Source organism: Rhodamnia argentea, chromosome 9 (genome assembly GCF_020921035.1).
Source record: "Rhodamnia argentea isolate NSW1041297 chromosome 9, ASM2092103v1, whole genome shotgun sequence".
NCBI classification, from domain to species: domain Eukaryota; kingdom Viridiplantae; phylum Streptophyta; class Magnoliopsida; order Myrtales; family Myrtaceae; genus Rhodamnia; species Rhodamnia argentea.
This window is the reverse complement of record NC_063158.1, coordinates 16661936-16681544: the sequence shown is the minus strand read 5'-3', so window position 1 is coordinate 16681544 and position 19609 is coordinate 16661936. Positions and strand designations below refer to the sequence as shown.

Below are 19609 nucleotides of genomic sequence, written 5' to 3'. Positions count from 1 at the left end.
GTCCATGTGTGAGCATCTCAATTGAAAATTGTGATCGTTTGGGCGGTATGATTGTTTAAGGTCTTTCGCAATCTCGGGATCGTTCCTAGGACTGGCCCGGCCGATCGGCAATGACCGCTTGTCCGGATTCGTCGGCGTGGTTTGGCATGACAAAAATCGGCCGCCGGACATTGCACGAACGGACAAGAGGGGACGCGGAGGAAGGAGAGCGAGAGAAATTGAGGAAGCGGCACGGTGACGTGACGGGAGCTACACCATGGAAGACCACCGGAGAAATTTGAGGAAAAAAAGACACAAAGGAAAAAAGGAAAGGAAAATAATAAAATAACAAAAAAATATTAAAATATTATTTAAAAATGTCTCCGTCGGCGTCGACTATGCGTCCGGTATCCACGTCGGCGATATTATATCAAAATTAGCTGGAAGGACTGAATTAGCTCTAAGTCAAAAGTTTGGGACTTAATTGACTCTAGATTAAAATATTTAGGACTAAATTGACAACATTAAAATGTTTAAGACTAAATTGGCACAAATAAAATAGATTTAAGACTATTATGATACTTTTTCCTATAATTAAATATGGTTACTAACATAATTTTAGAAATTGAAATAGCAAGTATATCAACCCAATACTACCCTAAACGATGCTACACTTTTTACCATTATAGAGAACATAAGTTACAATATACTCAAAATGTAACTATCGCATTTATAAAGACCATCAATGTCAAAAGGGTAATAGAAATAACGCAATACTTTTTGTTTATATAGATAACTAAATGGAGAATGGAAAATAAAATTTTAAAATCGGGGCATTATTAACTGAGAGACTAGATTGGATAAATTGAAGATTTTTATGGACTAAATTGAATAAAATTAAAAGCTTAAAGAACGGCATCGTAAAATGAAGCAGAGTTCAGGGACAAGTGTCGCGTTAGGAAAGAGAGTAGTGCTCCGCGAGTGCAAAGAGCGAGTGGTGTAGCTAGCCTGCGAAATGGAGAGAAGCGTGTGGGAATCACGTGCGGTCGCCTCCCTCTCTGCCTGTCCAAAAAAACCCAAAAGCACTCCGTCTCCTTCGGTCCTTCTCTCTCTCTCTTTCTCTCTCTGCAGTCTGAGTCACTACGGCTACGAAGGTGACGACCATCTCCCTCCGATTCAAACCCCCAAAGGAGCCATTCCCCCTCCCTCTTACTCGAAGAAGCTGCGAAGAACCCCTAAGCCCTAGCGATGTCGTTTACTGCTTCTAGGGTTTTCAGGGGTTGCAGGGCACTGCTGGCCCCCGCGAAGTCCGCTTCCTCCGCGGCTGCTGCCCCTGCTCCTGCTCCTGCTCCTGCCAAGGCTTCCAAGGCCGCGGCGAAGCCCAAGCCGAAGAAGGCGAGCGATTCGGCCTCGCCGAAGGCGCCGAGCAGGCCGTCGGGGATACAGAAGGTGACTCCCGTCTCGCCGGCGCTCGCTCGGTTCCTCAACGCCGACGAAGCCTCTCGCGTCCAGGCCGTCCAGCAGATTTGGGCCTACATCAAGAAGGAAGGCCTCCAGGTATGAGATCAATTGACGCATCACCGGAGAAATGGAGTGCGCTTGTCCCTTTCTTTTTTTTTTTTTCTTTTTTTTTCCAGTTTGTTAGGGTTCTTCAGTGATTTGTGGATGGGGAATGTTGGGTTGACTGCATTTGGTCCTCTGTTTCCAGAAGTAAGGCGAGAACATTGTGGCACGGTGAAAATGGAGTGGAGATACTTTGATTCAAGAACGCATTGAACCATAAAGATGCTCGTTTTACATCATTTCTAACTATGTTGTTAGAACTCAAAGTAAATTGTTGAAGCATTCGTCCGAGACTATGTTGAGTTTTCTCAGAGTGCTTTTCGGTTTCCGAACGCTAGTTTTGGCTCTAAGTAATAGTGTAATGCGAGTCCTTTGTAGTTGTTAGCAGAGGTTTCAGTTTCATAGCTGATTTCAAGTACTTGTAGTGCTTTAATTTCTTTGTCCGTTGCTTGTGGTGTGCTACTGAGGGGTTTTTGGGCTCAACAGACTCCACTGTCTTGGATTAAATACCTGTAACGGCAGCCCACTGCGGATCGGCTATGAAGTGGATTATGCAAGAGCATTTTGATGCAAATTTGTACATTAGCATCTAATTTTACATGCAACATAAGTTGTGCGTGAGAAATGTGGCATACAGAAAGCATATTCTTTATTTTTCCCTGATATTTAGCTGTAAAGTGTAATTTTGTTCTTAGCTCCCGATAGTGATTATAAGATTGCTCTGTTTGTTTTTATGGTTGAAAAGTGATTTTATATGGCTTCCACACGCCATAATTTCTTTCTAATTGCGGAATTGACATGATAGATCATAAATGACATGATCACTTCTTTACCTCAGGAAGACACGAATCTAGATTGAGGACACCGTCAAACTAGTTGGTGAGCACTATGATATGGTGGTTATGGGATCATCTTAAGAAGATAGTGGGGGTATTGATAGCCAAAGAGAGAAATTGATGCCCAGTCAATATGGTCTGATATGTTACTTTCCGAGCGTTATGGCTTCTGTCCAATTGCGGGAAGTATTTACAGAGATGAGCTCTGTGCTTTTAGAGGGTGCTAATAGGAGAAATTAGACATATACAGTGCTGTTTACATATCTATTTCTGTTCTGGCAGCAGCATTTGATTCCGTCCTTGCCAAAGCCCGAAAGCTTGTGGCCTCAGTATTTCATCTTCCTCTGACAATAGATTGGTCTTTTCGAACTATCAATGAATTCCTAGAGTTTTAGGGGGATGGGGATTGTAATTCTCTCTACACGCTCTCGTTCTTTTAGAAATGGGCAAATCTATGAAGCTTCCCTGCAGCTATGTTGCCGTATCAATTGCTTTATCTTCTTATTGAAGTGGACTTGGACAAGTATTGAACACACCACTTTAGATATTAAAAAACCGTGGTATTTGTCTTTTCTTACATGTTCTTCTAAGAGACATGTTTGGCTTTTGTGCAGGATAGCAGTAATAAGCGAGAGATTAATTGTGATGAGAGGCTGAAAACTCTATTTGAGGGGAGAGACAAAGTTGGATTCCTGGAGATTGGTAAGCTGCTGTCCCGTCATTTTGTGAAGACTAGCTGAAGCTGCTTTGGAGTATCACTTCTTCACGAATCTCGTCTTTGGATTAATACTGTCCATGGTGCAGCAATCTCTTTTGACATTGTCGCTGACTTTTCAGGTGTTGTCTCTAACTGTTGTGGGTAGCTCTGGTTGTGGTCTTTGGACTCGGTTTTGAACTTTGCTGGACGTTGTAAGTTGTTTTAGGAAATGAATTGTTAGGTACTTTTGTGCAATCACTTTTTAACCCCTTATATGAGCGATTATGTTGGAGCTCACTCCATGTTGGGGCTGCTTTTGTCGCCATGCGTTCGTCATGGCTAGTTCTTGCAAAGTTTGAAACCGAATCCGAAAAACTGAAAGAGCAAATCTCTAGCTCAGGATTTACTGCACGCGATAGGCAGTAAATGTTAATCTGATCATGTTCAATGTCTTTCGGTGGAATATTCATCGTGAAGCAAGGGGAGGGTATAGACTTGCCCTAACTCTGCGAGTTGCGGTCTTTCTTTAATCACATGAAGAATCCAGACAGGGTACAAAGAGCGGACTTAAAACCCACGTTTGTTTAAGGACAGCGGTCTGTCCTTTGACCAGATGATTGAACGCAAATTGTGGATTGCTTAACTAGTTTTAGAATAGAATTGACTGCTTCTAATGACCTAAGTGACATGTTTAAGAATGCCTTAAATGAATGTTCTACCTGGGGAAATGTAATTTTCAATAACAAATATCACATTTGACTAAATTTTGAGCATCCCCTACTCATATAACGGACTAAATAGAAAGAATGTATATATTAACCGGGTAAGCCGATAGCATCTCAATGCATTGAGTTCGGCCTAAAAACCAGTGATTACGGAAAATGACATCTAAAGCCGCGAACACTGCAAACTGTTAGAAGTCTTTTGCTCGAACCTGTTATAATTGATCTCTGCCTTCTCAATTTTCCTAACTGAAAGGAAATATTGGCCGACTCCACTTCTAGAGCCACAAATTTTACGTAGGCATTTTTGGCACCGGTTGATCGAAGGTGCGGAAGGTCCTCAAATATGCTTTGTGCAAAACCCATTTCACAGCAGTTTAGGTTCAGAACAACGCTGGAGTTTAAAGACAACCTCAAGCTTGTCTTAGGCCCCAACAAGAAAATTTTGTCTTGACGTACCTGGCCCAAAGTGACCTGTGCCTAAGCATAGCTGTCAAGGCTTCAATCCATTACAGCATTATGAAACGGCAACTTTTTCGCATGATGAAGGAAGCGAAAAAGAGCGGGAATAGTAATATTCGAACTTTTAATTTGTTCAATATTACCCTTGAACTTTAGTATTCTGGAAACGGGAAAGAGAACATGAACTAACTGCGGCAGAGAAAAGCAACGCACAACGTCCACTAAATTCACACTGTACATCTCTCTAAAAAGCATGAAGATTGACAATGTAAATTTTGGCGTTTACATTCATCATAGAGACAAACTCTCGGTTGAGAATATACACAAGAAAGCAAGCAAGGTTCTTGATATCTTTGTTTTCATTACTTTCTAGAGAAGTAAACAACTTGTTGGAGTTGACGAATATTTCGAGGACCCTTGTTTTTCACATTGGGCACGCCCACGTGAGCTTAGGAAAATTGAAGTATGATCCGACGACATGTGACCCCTGCGCATGGGATGCGGGAGTTCGGGGGGCGCGCCCTTGACACGGGTGTCCCGCTGCTCGGTCATCGGGCGGGGGTTCCGCTATATTTCTTTTATTATATGTGCGATCGTTACGAATCGGTTTACCATAGATCTCTTCACAACTCAACTAGAATCGTATCAAATCTAATAGTGGTTGCACAACTCATGGGAAATGAAATACATGGGGACAATGGTAATTGATTTTAGGGTGGGTAGGTTCTAGGCTAAATAAAATAAAAATATATAGCTGATTTAGAAGTGGATTTTTTTCAGCGGAAATTCCTAATACTAACAAGAGTAATTCTGATTAGAATCGGGGACCAATTTTATCTCAATTGAGGAATACTTTGTTTGTTGTAACATTTTTTAAGACTCCGTTTGTTTCGAGGAAAATATTTTTTGACAAAAGATTTTCATCATTTTCAAGCATTTGAATCGCTTAGGAAAATGAGTCAAGGAAAATGTTTTTCTAGTCAATGGAAAGGATTTTCCTACCAAACTTAAATTCAGGAAAATGATTTTCTTTTTAATAGATTGAAAGTCAATTTTCACAATATGACTATATATCGGCGCTTGGAAAAAAAACCCCGCGCTTGGACACGGGAACACCAACACTCGGTTCATGTATGCTGGGCAATGGGACTAGACTAGAGGTCGGGACCGGGTCCTCGGTGCCTTGACTTGAGTCCATTAAGATCGAACCCAAGACGACAGTCTTGGTGCACGGAACGCTAGGCCTAGTAACATTGAGGCCGGGCTCGAGACACCAATGCTCGTTCTCGGTAACGCCGAGGTCGGGACTCGAACCCCGGCGCCGTGCTTGGGTCCTCGACTCCCGAGCCCAAGTTTGTCAAGGCCGACCTAGGACTCCTATGCCCATGCCAAGGTTCCTTGCGTTCGCGCCCCTGATTCATTGATGCTAGGCCCGAGACCTTGGCCGCTGGCGATCGGGGATTTGGGCTTGAGACCTTGATGCCCTTGCTGGGTTCCTTGGCTACCCATGTGCAAGTCACTAGTGCTTGATTAGTATATGTCTAATTAGGAAATTTAAATGAGATTTTTCTTACCAAACGCGAAAAATACTTTCTAGGCCAAATAAAAAAAATGCAATCGAAAATATTCTCCAGTCATTTTTTGTGAAACAAACGGAGTCTAAAAAAATTTCCTATTATAAGAACGAGAAGGAAGAGGCAAATCGGTATGCTAGTAGGTCCTCATCCTCAAATCGTCCTTCCCAAGAGTTTTGTGTCCCAGAATAAGTAATTGCAATAGTGGAATATTGAAAGATTCAGAAGTAGCGAGGAGCAAGCCACCACGGTTAAAAATCTAAGAAAAAAGTACGTCCCTTTTTATATTTATCGAATTACACAATCCTTAAATTTTTAACGCTTCCATAAAAATCAGACTAAGCAATAAAGTACCTTGTATTTTTTCCCTCCACCTCAGAGCTGTCTGCAACGTTACTTTGAGCAATTCCAAGCCCAATAGAAGCAAGCCCAATAGCTAACCCAGAAGCAATAACGGACATAAATCAATGAATTTATGATAAATTCCTCACAAAAAAAGAAACTTAATCATCCAATAATTTATGACTCAATTATTTCATTACTAAGATTCATCCAGGCGAAATGACTAACAACTCCAAACTAAAGTAATGGAATAACTTAGGACCGATCTTGACAGCATAGAATCGGTCGTCGATCGATCAATCGTTCAATCCGCCGTTGCAATTCAAAGCCCGAAAGTTAATTCTTTCCGAGGTCCAACAGGTATCCGAATTATTCGTCAATGATGGAGCCTTAACCAAACCTATTTTCCCGAGTTAAAGTAGTCTACATCATGGAAATGGTTATGTTGGGAGCTTACTTGAATACCTTGTGCAACTTTCAGACCAATTGGTAACTCAAATGCTGGTACATAAAATGATGACACTGAGAAGTACAATTCACCATATATTTCCTCAATCCTTGATCTGATTCACTTTAATGTCGTTAGTTTAAAATAAGCTACTTGGAGGCTATGTTGCTAGAGAATTAATATCACGATAATGCCTAGGCACTTCCAGGAAATATCAATTTTTTTTTTAAAAAGAAAACTTATGTTAAACGGTTTAAGATTTGGGCTAGACCAAGTATAATAAGCTCATTTCCTTATAGTTAAACTTATAGCCGGAAAATGATTTTCTAGCTGGTGGTATTAGAGCATAAATAAAAAGTTTGAATCCTAGGCTCCGTTTGTTTCGTGAAAAATAGTAAATTGAAAAATATTTTTCTAGAAATAATCGCTTGTATCGCTCATAAAAATGAATGTACGATTAATGTTTTCACCATCGGCAGAAATGTTTAGACATATATTGTTGTCGATAATGAAAATATTTTGCATCGACTAATTATTTCAAGTGGTGCAAGCGATCGGTTTAAGAATTTTTTTTTCAAATCATTCATTTTTCGAAAAACAAACAGAATCTTAATCTTTCTATTCTCGTTATGCTATCTAATTTTTTTATTTATTTATTATCATTGTGTACCTCTTGATATTTATATTTGATGTAGTTACATTCACACATTTTAAATCCCGTTTTTGAAGCACCTTAAACACGTGAGGTGTGCGTCTAGACATACATTTGACATTCATCACATAACTGTTTAAACTTTCGCAAGAACAGCCGCTGGACACACATGGATTGCTGGATCACTTTTATAAAAAAAAAATTGAAAAAATCAATGACTGACATGGTGACCCTATTCTTCTTCTTCTTCTTTTATCAAGAGAAAATCATATTCATTGCTTAAAAGAATACATGAGAAGTATATAGACTTCATAGCAAAGAAAATCGAAGCAGAGCGAAGCCTAGAATGCTTCAAAACAAAGACAAATCCAGAAAACAAGGAGGATCAACAGAGCACCAGCAGGGTTAAACATGCAATGGTTCTATAAGAACGGATTTATCAAACTAAATAATCGTCCATCGATCACTAGACATCGTATTATTGTCAGTGATGAGCACATGCTGGAAATTCCTTCTCTAATAACTATGGCATTGCCAGTTGGCGGGCGCCCCTACTCCTTTACACCATTGTTATAGAGTGAACAAACAAAGATCTAACATTTGAAAGAGCAAATGTTCATGGTTCAGCTAGACACCAGAGCTCCTGCAATCACCAATGAAACTAAGGCAAAGGACATGTACACGGACAGAGCATGGGGTATTGAATTCCCAAAAACATATTTATTAAAATCCCAGATCTAGATTGAGAGAGGATAACTCCTAGATCTAGAACTAAATTGAAAGTGTTGAAACTCTCAAATATTGAATTAGACCGGTGGAAGAGAGCTCCTGGACCCAGTTCGGGAGAGAAGAAAGAACAAAAGAAGAATAAGAAAACTCAAACAAAATCAATAAGAGAGGGAGGGGAGGATGAGACTCGCTCAAACCCTACGCTGACTCAAAGTTGAATAAGAAAATGGAGAGAGACAAGAGAGAGAAAAAAAATTTCGGCTTGCTACATTATGACCCTATTCATTCGAGATGCTAAAGACCATGTCAATAATAAAATTAACTTTGTCCATCACATCTATAAAACATTAACCCACAATGGATCCTTCATTTTACATTTACTCAGCAACCAAACCCACAGAAGGAAAAGAAAAGAAAAAACAATGAGCTTGTCGTATAGATCCACATTAGGCAAAACAAAAAGCCCCCAAACATAAGCTAACTAAAAATTACACATGCAATGTCAATCTTTTGAACTATGTTTGTCCAAATACATGACCTTGCTCCCTCAAATGCTTCCAATATTGAGGCATGTCCCACGCCCAAAGCCAATTCATCTCCCTTCAAATTCGTATCCGATGGATTCTTCATGTGTTCTGGTTCCATTTTGAGAATGAGGAGCCAAAATTGCAATGTTTTGAAGTGAAGTTATGTCTATATATACATATAGAGAAGCCTACTGTCCTCTGATTAGAGATAGAAAATTACAAGCTTGTGAAAGCTGGTGTTCCTCCTTGTAGCAACATAGAGCAAAGCAAGTGCACTATGAAAGTGAGAAGGAGACAGTTTGATTGTTATAATTAAAGCCTCTGATTTGGAGTGCTTATAAAATCCAATGTATCCCAAATTACAATGCCAAACAAGACATTAGAGAATTTTCTTCCTGCCGCTTCCCCAACTTCTAAGAAACTTTATCTTCAACAAATCTTATCTCTAAGAAATTTTATCTCTTTACTTTATTAGACCAATTAATTATTACAATATTAATTAATAAAGCCCACAATAAAGAAAACTTTTACAAGCATTTCCAGGAAATATCGATTTGTTTCCAAATAAAAAAATTATCTTATACGTGTTGACACCTGATTTTTAACCAATCTTTTTTCTTAGAAAAATCATTAAAAATAAAATAAAAATTCATAAAATTTGAAAAATCAACTTTGGAAGCCTTGGCCAAGCCTAAGAAACCAATTATGAACAAAATTCTTTTGGTATTTTTTGCATTTTTAATATTTTTTGTACATTGGGAAAAAACCCAAAAATTACAAAAAAAAAAAAACATAAAACATTTGTGGCCACAAAAATATGGAAAAATACCCAATATTTTTATTTTAATTCTCTTTTCATTTTGGCCCTTTAAAACTTGGAAAATTCAATTTGGAGTCACAAGAGTCTTCATAAACATAAACCCAAATTGAGCCCAAAAAAATTACGTTTTGAGTCCTTTTACTTTCCTTTTTCACATTTTCTAAATCATGACATTTGCCTCTAATGTCTCATTTTGCATTTCAGTCCAATTGTTTGCAAAATTGAACAATTTTGGTGAAAAGAACTTAATTGCACTTTTTATTTTCAATTTAGTCCTTGGTTTTCATTCTAAGTGCAATTAGTCAATTTTTGGATATGTTCATGCAAATCCAAGACTGTTCCCCTATGTTTTTCATCATTCTAAACCTATTGGTGGGGTTGAATTGGTTCGATTTTGTCATTTGGGGTTTGGATTCTCAAAAAATCATTTTCGATTTAATCATGAAATTTGGGGGGTTTTGTACAAAAATAGACCAATTCAACTCAAAACCAACATTTTCAGATAGAATCCATGTCATAAAATTCAATTTTGGCAATTAATTTGGAAAATTTAGCAGTTTTACAGGTCAATTAAGCGAAATTTGGGTATCCGAGTCGGTTAGGTCGGATGGATCCGACCTAACAACTCGAACCGTTCCCCCATCTCCCCCAACAGGCCATTCTCGGCTCAGGAAGACCATGAAAAGAATGACAAATTAGTCCAAATGGTGCACACCCGGATGCCGATTGAGGACCCCAGCATGCCCATTCCCGTCCGACCTCAGGCGACCAAAAATCACGTGGCTTGCATGCGTGAGGATAGATGACTCAACCTTTCCTGAGCTCGCAAAAAAAAAAAAAAAAAATTCTTGGTGGAGAGTATAGCGATTTTTTTCATTTGGTTTTGGATGAACAAAAACGGTTCTCATTCAGTTAGAGGGACGACAACAGATTAGAAAGATAAAAAAACAGAGAGGAAGAGGGCTCCACTAGGGCTTAGGAAACACCATTAACGAAGGTTTGAGCCGAAGCTTCGAGGTGTTCCAGAACGAGTCAAGTCTCGAGATTGAGCTCGTAAGCTTCGTGAAGTCTAGACAAAGGTCATGAATCCCCTAGATAGTCATCTTGTCGCAAGAAAAGGCAACCTCCATGGACAACCCGCGAGCTCATTTTAATGGCGGATTGCTGATCAGACCGTTTTTCTTCGAATTTTTTGATTGAATCTCATCTAGGATGATTTCTGAGCTCAAATATACTCTTGTTTTGCATCGGTTTGGTCTGAAACCCCCATGGTTGAGCTTCGTGAACCTCTGAACCCACCCTGAGCGCGAGTTCTTCCTGAGCAAAATCGAAGCCTTCGGTCCATCAGGTAAGTCTCCTAAGCTTCCTACAATGATGATTGACAGATTAGATTGAATGTTTTACTTAGGAAACGCAAGCTTGAAATCTGCCAGTTTGGCACTCTCGGGTGGTACTGGTTAAGAATTAGGTTGATTCATAGTAAAAAATTGAGATATGTTAACGTAATGGAGCCGATGATGCGATAAGGCGTGAAATCGGAGCATTTCTGTGCAGTTAAGGGACCTGTTTTGGTGTCGATGGCGAGTCTCCAGAGGTTATGGCCAGAAAACTAGACCCGTCGATCAACTTCCCAGGCGAGGATTGACTGGGTCGACACAGATGTGCCGCCATGTGGCGGCAATGATGCCCCAGACCGTTGCGCGCTGCATGTGTAATTTCTTTCTACCTTTTTTTTTTTTATTAATTATAAGCATGCGAAAGCATAATAAAATTTTTCAATTCACATCATCATTCTATACACATCAACGCACGAGTTACTAAATACATAAGCATCTTTTATTTGTACCACTAGTTTACTAAATTTATAGAATATTATTTTTATATTACAACATAGCCAGCAACATCATACCACATAAAAGAACACAATCCTGGGAAGAGGGTTCAAGTCACCTAGCTCCTCTACTTTGCTCCTCCAATGCCAAAAGCATGTTTGTACAATCGTCGGCTACCACTAATGGTTGACAACTTTGCCCATCGGCAAACCACCGTCGCCGAAACCCGAAGGACCATCAAAACCTCTAATTGGTCCTACTAACTCACCGACGACGTCAATGTACTAGACGACATAAAGATGAGGAACCCATTACGCAAGTGAAATGTCGATCTACACGTAAGAGGTACACTTAAGTATACACTATAGCTTGTTCGGGAACAAAAACATCATCATATATATATTCTACATGCACAATGGCTCCAAACAATGGTGGCCGATAATCCATCCTACATATCTTTAAAAAAAAATAATGGAGTGAGCCGAGGCTTGATAGATGAAATTTCTAAGTCTGAGATAGGTGATCCTCTTACCGCTCAATTTGGAATTCACAATCATAAGCATTCAAAGTAACATATGAGTGCATGAACATTCTGATGATCTTCTTTCATAACGACGAGTTATAATATCGTGCATACGATGTAGGCCAGTGTCATGTTATATCACGATGCACCTGTATCATCTAGTGCCTTTTTCACACTAACAAATGTATTTACATGAGCATGCATCATATTCATTAATTCATCTTTCTTCCCGACACTCTCGGGGTTTCTCGACATACGGGGCATTTTCACACACGAGGCATCGCAACTCCGCGGCACATCGCCACCATCATGTGGACGACGGAACATTTACATAATCTTTTACATATTTATCATGCAAAGATGGCGCTCATGAAAGTGATCAAAATCAACATCACAACATTATAACATCATGTTTCTCAAGCATAAGAATTTTCATGTATAACTATGGCAACTCAGAAAATGATCACGTCAAGAAGTGTAACTAACTACATGCAGGCGCCAACTCTTTTTTATTTTATTTTATATATAATATAAATATAATAATAATACTCCATAATATATAATAGGTTACACATGGATCGGTTTCATCCCTGTTCAATCAACAGCGTTGACCATCGGTCAACCATCGAACCACCATTCGTTTTTTTTTTTTTTTTTTAATTTTTGATAACTTTTACAAGAAATGGTCGGTAACTTCCATACAGCGTCGAATAGCCTCCATATCAACAAAAAGCTAATAACTGCCCACTTTTCACTCTTTTCATCCAACGTATTATCGATTCTCACGGAAAAACAATCCAACACCCATTTTCACAAATCAAAACATAACAATTCAATACATTAACTTCACTTATCAAATCTAAATTTTCTTTCATCTTTACCATCAAGTGCAACTAAACTGGGGAACAACAAGCAATCAAGTTCAGCGCAATAAACAGATCATTTCAACTTAGCGCTTAGAGTTTTCACTTACCTCAAAAAGATTTCATCACAATTCAAATCTTTATCCTTCAAACTGACAAAAATGAAAATCAACGAAGGTTTTATTTTAAAAATGACAAAACTCATTGATTGAAAGTAGCGGGAATCGATAATATACCTCGTCCGAAATCGAACGACGAAGACAAAAAAACTTTAATAACGCAAGTGTGTGGTCTTCACTTTCACTCATGGAATTGAAAACGAAAGTTGAAGAGGATAATTGGAGGTGAGTTAGTGAGGTAGATAGGACAGGGTCTCTCTACCTTTTTAATCGGAAAGTGTGAGGATTGAACGAAGGGAATTGGCTCAATCATGGTTAAGGTAATTATTACTCATAGGGTACAATCATTAAGCCTGAAGGTAGAGTAGTAAGTTGTCCCAATGAAATTGCTTGGAGTGGCCCCTAAAAGAGTAGCTAATAGGAGCTATTTGGCTTGGAGAAGAAGTAGAGCTCCACCGGTCACGTAAAAATTGGCTTAGTAATTAAATGCATGGAATGATTAGATTCGGGTGGCTTGATAGCATTGGTTAATAGAGGAATATTTTGAGAGAGTTTCATCTCCTTCGGCCAATTAAGGAATGCATCATTACATTCATTAAATGATTAAAGCCAAAGTTTCTGAGGTAAGCCATGACTTCATCCACAAAACTTCATCGGTAAGCCAAGAAATGAAGGTTTCATTCAGCTAGCAAAAGAAGGAATCATTAAGTGTGTTAAATGCACTACATGATGCAAGTTATGAAATCATTTGCTACCGTAAACATTTATGTCATCAAGGGCATGTGGTAGATTTACAAAAAAAAAGGGTTCAATCGTAAGTTTCTAAGAATAGATATTGAAAGATTACCAAAATATCAAGTAAATCAGTACGTAAACGAAGAACTTGATATCCGTTTTAAACATTGCTAATATAGAAAAATACTTTAAACTCGTCAAAACGTTTCACAGAAATCATCAAATCGCAAGGAAATATTCAACTTAATAATTTTAAATCTACCACTCATTCAATACGTAAACTTGCAGTATCTCGATCTCCATTAACAACCGAGATGGCGTTATGCGATTCACCGCCACTTTACGAAAAGCAATACGAGAGCACATATCTAGCAATTCAATCCTAACGAATATATTTCTGAGAATTACGGACACCAAAATATATTTCGTGTCTCCGCTAGACTATGTAAATTACTCAACTAAAGTTGTCACGTGTGACAATTATCGCCTACGAATTCCTATATAATATAATTTAACGTAAGAATTTTGAGGATGTCACAACTTTTCCCCCTTAAGAAATTTCATCCTCGAAATTTAAAATTACCTGCTCATTCAAAACGTTGTGGATACTTGCACCTCATGTCATCTTCTCTTTCCCACATTGCTTCTTCCATGTCGTGATGTTGCCGGAAGACATTGACTAAAGGAATGGTTTTGTTCCTAAGGATTTGTTCCATTCGGTCCATAATCAGCACCGGTTTCTCCATATAAATTATCCTCTCATCAACTTCGATCGTCTCGAAATCCATTATATGCGTAGGATCTGGTTCATACTTTCTCAACATAGACACATGAAAGACATCATGAACCTTGGACAATCTTGGTGGCAATGCTAACCGATAAGCCAACTCACTAATCTTTTCGAGAACTTCAAAAGGTCCAATAAATCTTGGGCTTAACTTGCCTTTTTTTCCAAATCGCAAAACACCCTTCATTGGTGGCACCTTAAGAAATACATGATCACCTTCCAGTGGCCTTCTACGTTTATCAGCATAACTCTTCTAATGACTTTGTGCGGTTCTAAGTCGATCACGAATCACTTTCACTGCATCCGATGTGATTTGAACTAACTCTGGTCCCGTAAGTTTTCTTTCTCCCACTTTGTTCCAACAAATAGGAGTCTTGCAAGCTCTTCCATACAATGCTTCAAAAGGAGCCATGCCAATGCTTTGTTGAGAGCTGTCGTTGTAGGCGAACTCCACCAAATGCAAGTGGTCATCCCAGCTACCTTTGAAGTCGATTACACATGCTCGCAACATATCCTCCAGTGTCCGGATGATTCTTTCTGATTGATCGCCGATTGAGGATGGAAAGTGGTGCTATATTGAAGTTTAGTTCCCACTGTAACTTGGAGACTCCGCCAAAAATTCGCAGTGAATCTTAGATCTCTATCGAGTGTGATGGTTACCGGAACTCTATGCAATCAAACTATTTGTTTACTGTACAATTTCGCATACTTTTCTAATGTATAATCTACTTGTGCATCCAGAAAATGAGCATATGTAGTTAAGCGATCTACTATTCCCAAATTGAATGGTGACTTTTTGGTGTTCTTGGCAATCCTTGTACAAAATCCATTGTTACATGCTCCCACTTCCATTCAAATATTTCTAATGGCTTCAACATTCCACCGGCTTACTGTCACGACCTCGCCTTCGGCCTCCCCTGAGGGTCCGGCGGATTTAGAGATATTGCCATAGGTCAATGGCGTGGACTTTCCCAAGTCCTACCTTGCGTGACATTAGATTTCTTTTACTGATTAGCAAACTAAAATGCTATTAAGAGTCGCCACTAACCTATTGGGATCGGCTAGAAACCAATTGAGACACGGGAGTGTTATCTCGATTCCTACGCAACCAGAGTTACTAAGTTCGGGGACTTGTTTACGCTAACTAGATAATTAGCGTCCTTTCGGTACCTAATCGTTTGATATTCCCTAAAGTGACCACACATTCCGCACATCATTTTAAACTTATCGGGTATCTAATCAAGTACTAAATAATAATGCATAATGTTTTTCTATCGTTTCGTGCAATTACCTATTTATCCTTAACCTAACAATATAGGAAAAATGATTAACGGGTAATTTTTCAAAAGACAGTGTATGTAAACACTCAATCGAGTAAATATGCCAAATAAAGATCGGGATAATCACATGCAGATCAAATCTATGATGGCGATATTTAAACAAACAATTTCGACTCGGAGGTCGAATTACATCGATTATCGGACCGATTTGGACATCGGTCTTCAATCAACGCCAATTTGAGGCTTAAAAATTCACATTAGGGGTAAAAAGGTCATGAAAATCAATTTTCTAATTTTTTGAAAATTTTCTGATTTTTTTGAATTTTTTATTATTTTTTATTTTATTAAAGGGAACCGGGCCTGGGTCGGGTTCTCGGACACAGGCCTGGACCGGGTCGTTGGACTTGGTCGGGCTCGAGAGAAAGGACTCGAACCGGGCCTGGTCAGAACAACATGGGCTCAGCCTACTTTTCCTTTTCTTAACCGAACTAGGCCTAAATTTCCTTCTAGCCCAGCTCCTCATCGCCCTAGACTAATTTTTCTTCTTTATTCCGCAAGCCCATATCGAGCCCCATCTCCCTCCTTCAGTCCTCAACTCGGGCCCGACCTCAACCAAATAAACAAAACAGACCCTAACCAAAACCAAAACCCAAACCAGCATCATGTCTTCTCCAGGGATTCGGATCCCCTGCCATAGAGGGTTAATGGCGGGGGTGACATAGAACAAAATCCGGCCATTTGTTTGAATCCGAAGATCGAGATTCGTCCACGTCATCCGAAGAGGGGAGCTCAAATTTTGGGCGTGCGAAACCAGCGTTTCTAAATAAAAAATTAAAAAATCTACTTTTCTCTCTCCTCAAATCTTACGGATCAACACTCTCCCTCCTCCTCCGTTCGCTTTTACCTCTCTCTCAAACTTCCTCCATCCTCCTCCTTTTGCTCCGGTGACGCTCCTCTTCGACGCCGGCAGCCGCGGAAGGAGGCGGAATGAGCATAAAAGAGAGAGAGATGGGCAAAGTCAAGGTTCCGTCCGGCGACTAAAAAATGGAAGAAAAATAGAGAGAGGTTGGGGAGAGTTGAAGTGTAGGAACCGATCGTGCCTTAGTGGGGAAAAACTGCCATCGTTCGTCACCGCCCGCAAGCCACCATACCTCCAACAACTCTGTAGTCGGCGACGCTCCGAACCCGGGTAAGCTTCGAGTCTTATCATTGCCTTGTACGGTCGAACTAAGGATCGGTTTTGCTAGCGTTAATCGTTAACTACTCTAAGTGAGCAGGCTGTTATAAACACTTTCTTGCTGGACCCTTATTACTTTAAGCTTTAGTGTGACCTCAAAACGTAAGTGTTTCCCATCCCGATTGGTGTACCCCGCACGTTCGCGTCTAAGGTTATGGTCCGAGTCGTGTTTAGAGGGGGAACGGGTCTGTTCTGTTGGTCCACCGAACGGAAGCCAGGAGTACATCGGTTCACATTAGGTTGCTTTTTGCCCGTTCGAAGCATCGGCCTCGGGGCAGCCACGGGATTGGAGGACGATGACACAGTGGCGTTGAAGGTTGATCTCGGTGTCGCTGTTTTGTGGCGTTTGTTTCTTTTTGTGGCAAGAGGGTCATGCGGAGCGTGACCTAGCGACACTACGATGAGCGAGTCCTAACGGGTGTAGAAGTGACTCGACCTCGGGTTGAGGCTATGCAAGGGTGAACGGAGGCGAGGCGAGCTCGGGCGGAGGCGACGCAAATGTCAACAGATGATCCCACTAGCTCGAACGGGACCGGTTAACGTCCGGGAGGTCCGGCGGGCGAGACTTAACGGCGATGTGATGAGCGAATCCAGGCGATGCAGTGGCGAATCGAGCAAGGACAGGTGGCGTCGATAGGCGGAGGTATAGTGAACGAACCTAGGCTGCACAACGGCGACGTGGGCGCGGAGGCAACTCGAGCACAGGCTTAGTTGATGCGAGTGTAACCCGAGGCGACGTGGGCCGGACTAAGGCAACGCGAGCTTGAACGGAGGCGGTGGCATGATGGGCGGATCTCGACATCGTGGTCTTGGCACTCGGTGAAACGAACCGCCTTGCACTCGGGAGATCCGGCGGAGTGTGATCCGACGGCCGTGCGGCGAACGAACCCCGACGGCACGGCGGCGGGGCGAGCAAAGGTTGCTGGCGTCGGTAGGGCAGGACCGCCGTCGGTGTCGCAGAAAGGCAGAAGCGCCGCGCGAAGAAGATGGTGAATAGCACCGGGAAGCTGTTCCACGTTTTTTTTTTTGGCTGTCGTGTGGGCTAATGCGAATGGGCTGGTGAGCTGCGGGAGAAGGGATTCGGATCCCCTTCCATAGAAGGTTAATGGCGGGGGTGACATAGAACAAAATCCGGCCGTTCGTTTGAATCCGAAGACCGAGATTCGTCCACATCATTTGAAGAGGGGAGCTCAATTTTGGGCGCGCGAAACCAGCGTTTCTAAATAAAAAAAATTAAAAAATCTACTTTTCTCTCTCCTCAAATCTTACGGATCGACACTCTCCCTCCTCCTCCGTTCGCTTTTACCTCTCTCTCAAACTTCCTCCATCCTCCTCCTTTTGCTCCGGTGATGCTCCTCTTCGACGCCGGCATCCGCGGAACCGTCAAATTTCCTCCATCGTCCTCCTCCTTTTGCTTCGGTGGCGCTCCTCTTCGATGCTAGCATTTGCGGAACCGCCGTCGACTTTCCCGACACCAAATCCAGAGACGCGTTAGTGGCTTCGAAGCCGAGCACATATCCATCTCTCTAAAAAAGATTACGACTACGTGCGCATCTCCTCAATTACGGGTTGGTGCTCGATCGATCTCCGCTTCTCTTCTTCGGATTTAGTTTCTATGATTTGGCATTCTTGAGAAGTTTTTAGGGTTTTTCGGTTTAACTCATGTTGGTGAGTCTGGGACTTTGCTTTGCTTTGCATCTAAATGTCCGCCAAACTCTAGGCTGGATTTTCGAGGATTGGCGCGGATGAGTTGTAGAAGCACCCGATTGGTGCGGTCTTTGTTGTTTTCCTTGGTGAAGAACAGAGAGGAGGAAAAAAAGTATTGAGTGTTGTTAGAATCTGTACCGTTTTGAATCTTTAGTTGAATTATCAAGCCCTGTTTTTTTAGAGGCCTTTTATCATCGTTCTTACGAGGCGATTTTCGTTCTTGTGCTTATTTTGATTCATTCAGAAAGAAGGAAAAAAAAAGATACTTCTATGGCGGTGTATTATAAATTTAAGAGTGCAAGAGATTTCGATTCAATTCCTATGGACGGTCTATTTATATCAATTGGTATTTTGAAAGAAAAAATTTTCGAACCAAAGCACTTGGGCGGGGGCACCGATTTCGACTCGTGGTAACTAATGCTCAAACTAATGAATGTGGGTTTCTTGCTTCATGAATCAATTAAAATTTTTTAACAATTAAGGCTATCAAGTTTGGAGAGAGCTGTCTAGTGGGGAGCTGTTTGTGTGGCCTTTTGAGTCTAATATTGGTGATGTTTATGCTGAACTTGTCGAGGCTGAAATGATTGTGAGTGAGGTATTCATAGTGTTAGGGCCTGGGTTTTGGCCTGAGGTAGTAATACCTGCTGATCCCGAGTCTTTTTGTCAAATGAACCCTGGTAGTGTTTGTGTTGTGAGTGCTAGCAAGTGATTTGCATGTTGTGATTTTTTTTTTTCTTGGGAGGGAGGGGGTGTTGAGGAAGGAGGAGTAGGGTACATTCTCCATGATTAACATCACCTAATTTGACATTTGAGGGGAAATTGAGCTCTCTGGAGAAGCTTTTAGAGGCTGACCTGATGATTAGTTAAGGTTGGGTGAGGGAGGAGGAGGGTACTTTCTCCATAGTCAATATCACCTACTTTGATATTTGAGCGGAAAAGAGCTCCAGGGAGAAGTTTTTGAAACATTCATGCTTATCTTAGCAAGCAATTTAAGTGCAAACTTCGGGAAGCAATACCACCATCAACTCCATTCCATGACATGACACTATTACAGGTGGTGGCGGGTGGTGGTGTAGTTGAGGCTGCGTTGTCTGTCTACTTGGAGTATGTAGCAACGACGCTAGGATCCCGTGAACAGTTAGCTATTGCAGAATTTACCAAGTCATTATTAATTA

At 40.8% G+C, this 19609-nt stretch overlaps 1 protein-coding gene across 1 annotated transcript; it reads left to right on the top strand.

Annotated features, from left to right (window-relative positions):
* The first annotated feature begins 1019 nt into the window (after positions 1–1019).
* LOC115754884 (upstream activation factor subunit spp27-like) lies at positions 1020–3330 on the top strand. The gene is made up of 2 exons (XM_030694055.2): positions 1020–1536; positions 2993–3330. Exons 1-2 carry the CDS (start codon positions 1228–1230, stop codon positions 3116–3118), a joined length of 435 nt encoding a protein of 144 aa, XP_030549915.1. The 5' UTR covers positions 1020–1227; the 3' UTR covers positions 3119–3330.
* Positions 3331–19609: the final 16279 nt, after the last annotated feature.

What these genes read in the sequence shown, in the direction of transcription:
- LOC115754884 (XM_030694055.2), top strand. Translation starts at nt 1,228, where the DNA reads ATGTCGTTTACTGCTTCTAGGGTTTTCAGGGGTTGCAGGGCACTGCTG. An exon ending in TCAAGAAGGAAGGCCTCCAG is followed by an intron (nt 1,537 to 2,992) that starts GTATGAGATCAA and finishes GCTTTTGTGCAG; the next exon opens with GATAGCAGTAATAAGCGAGA.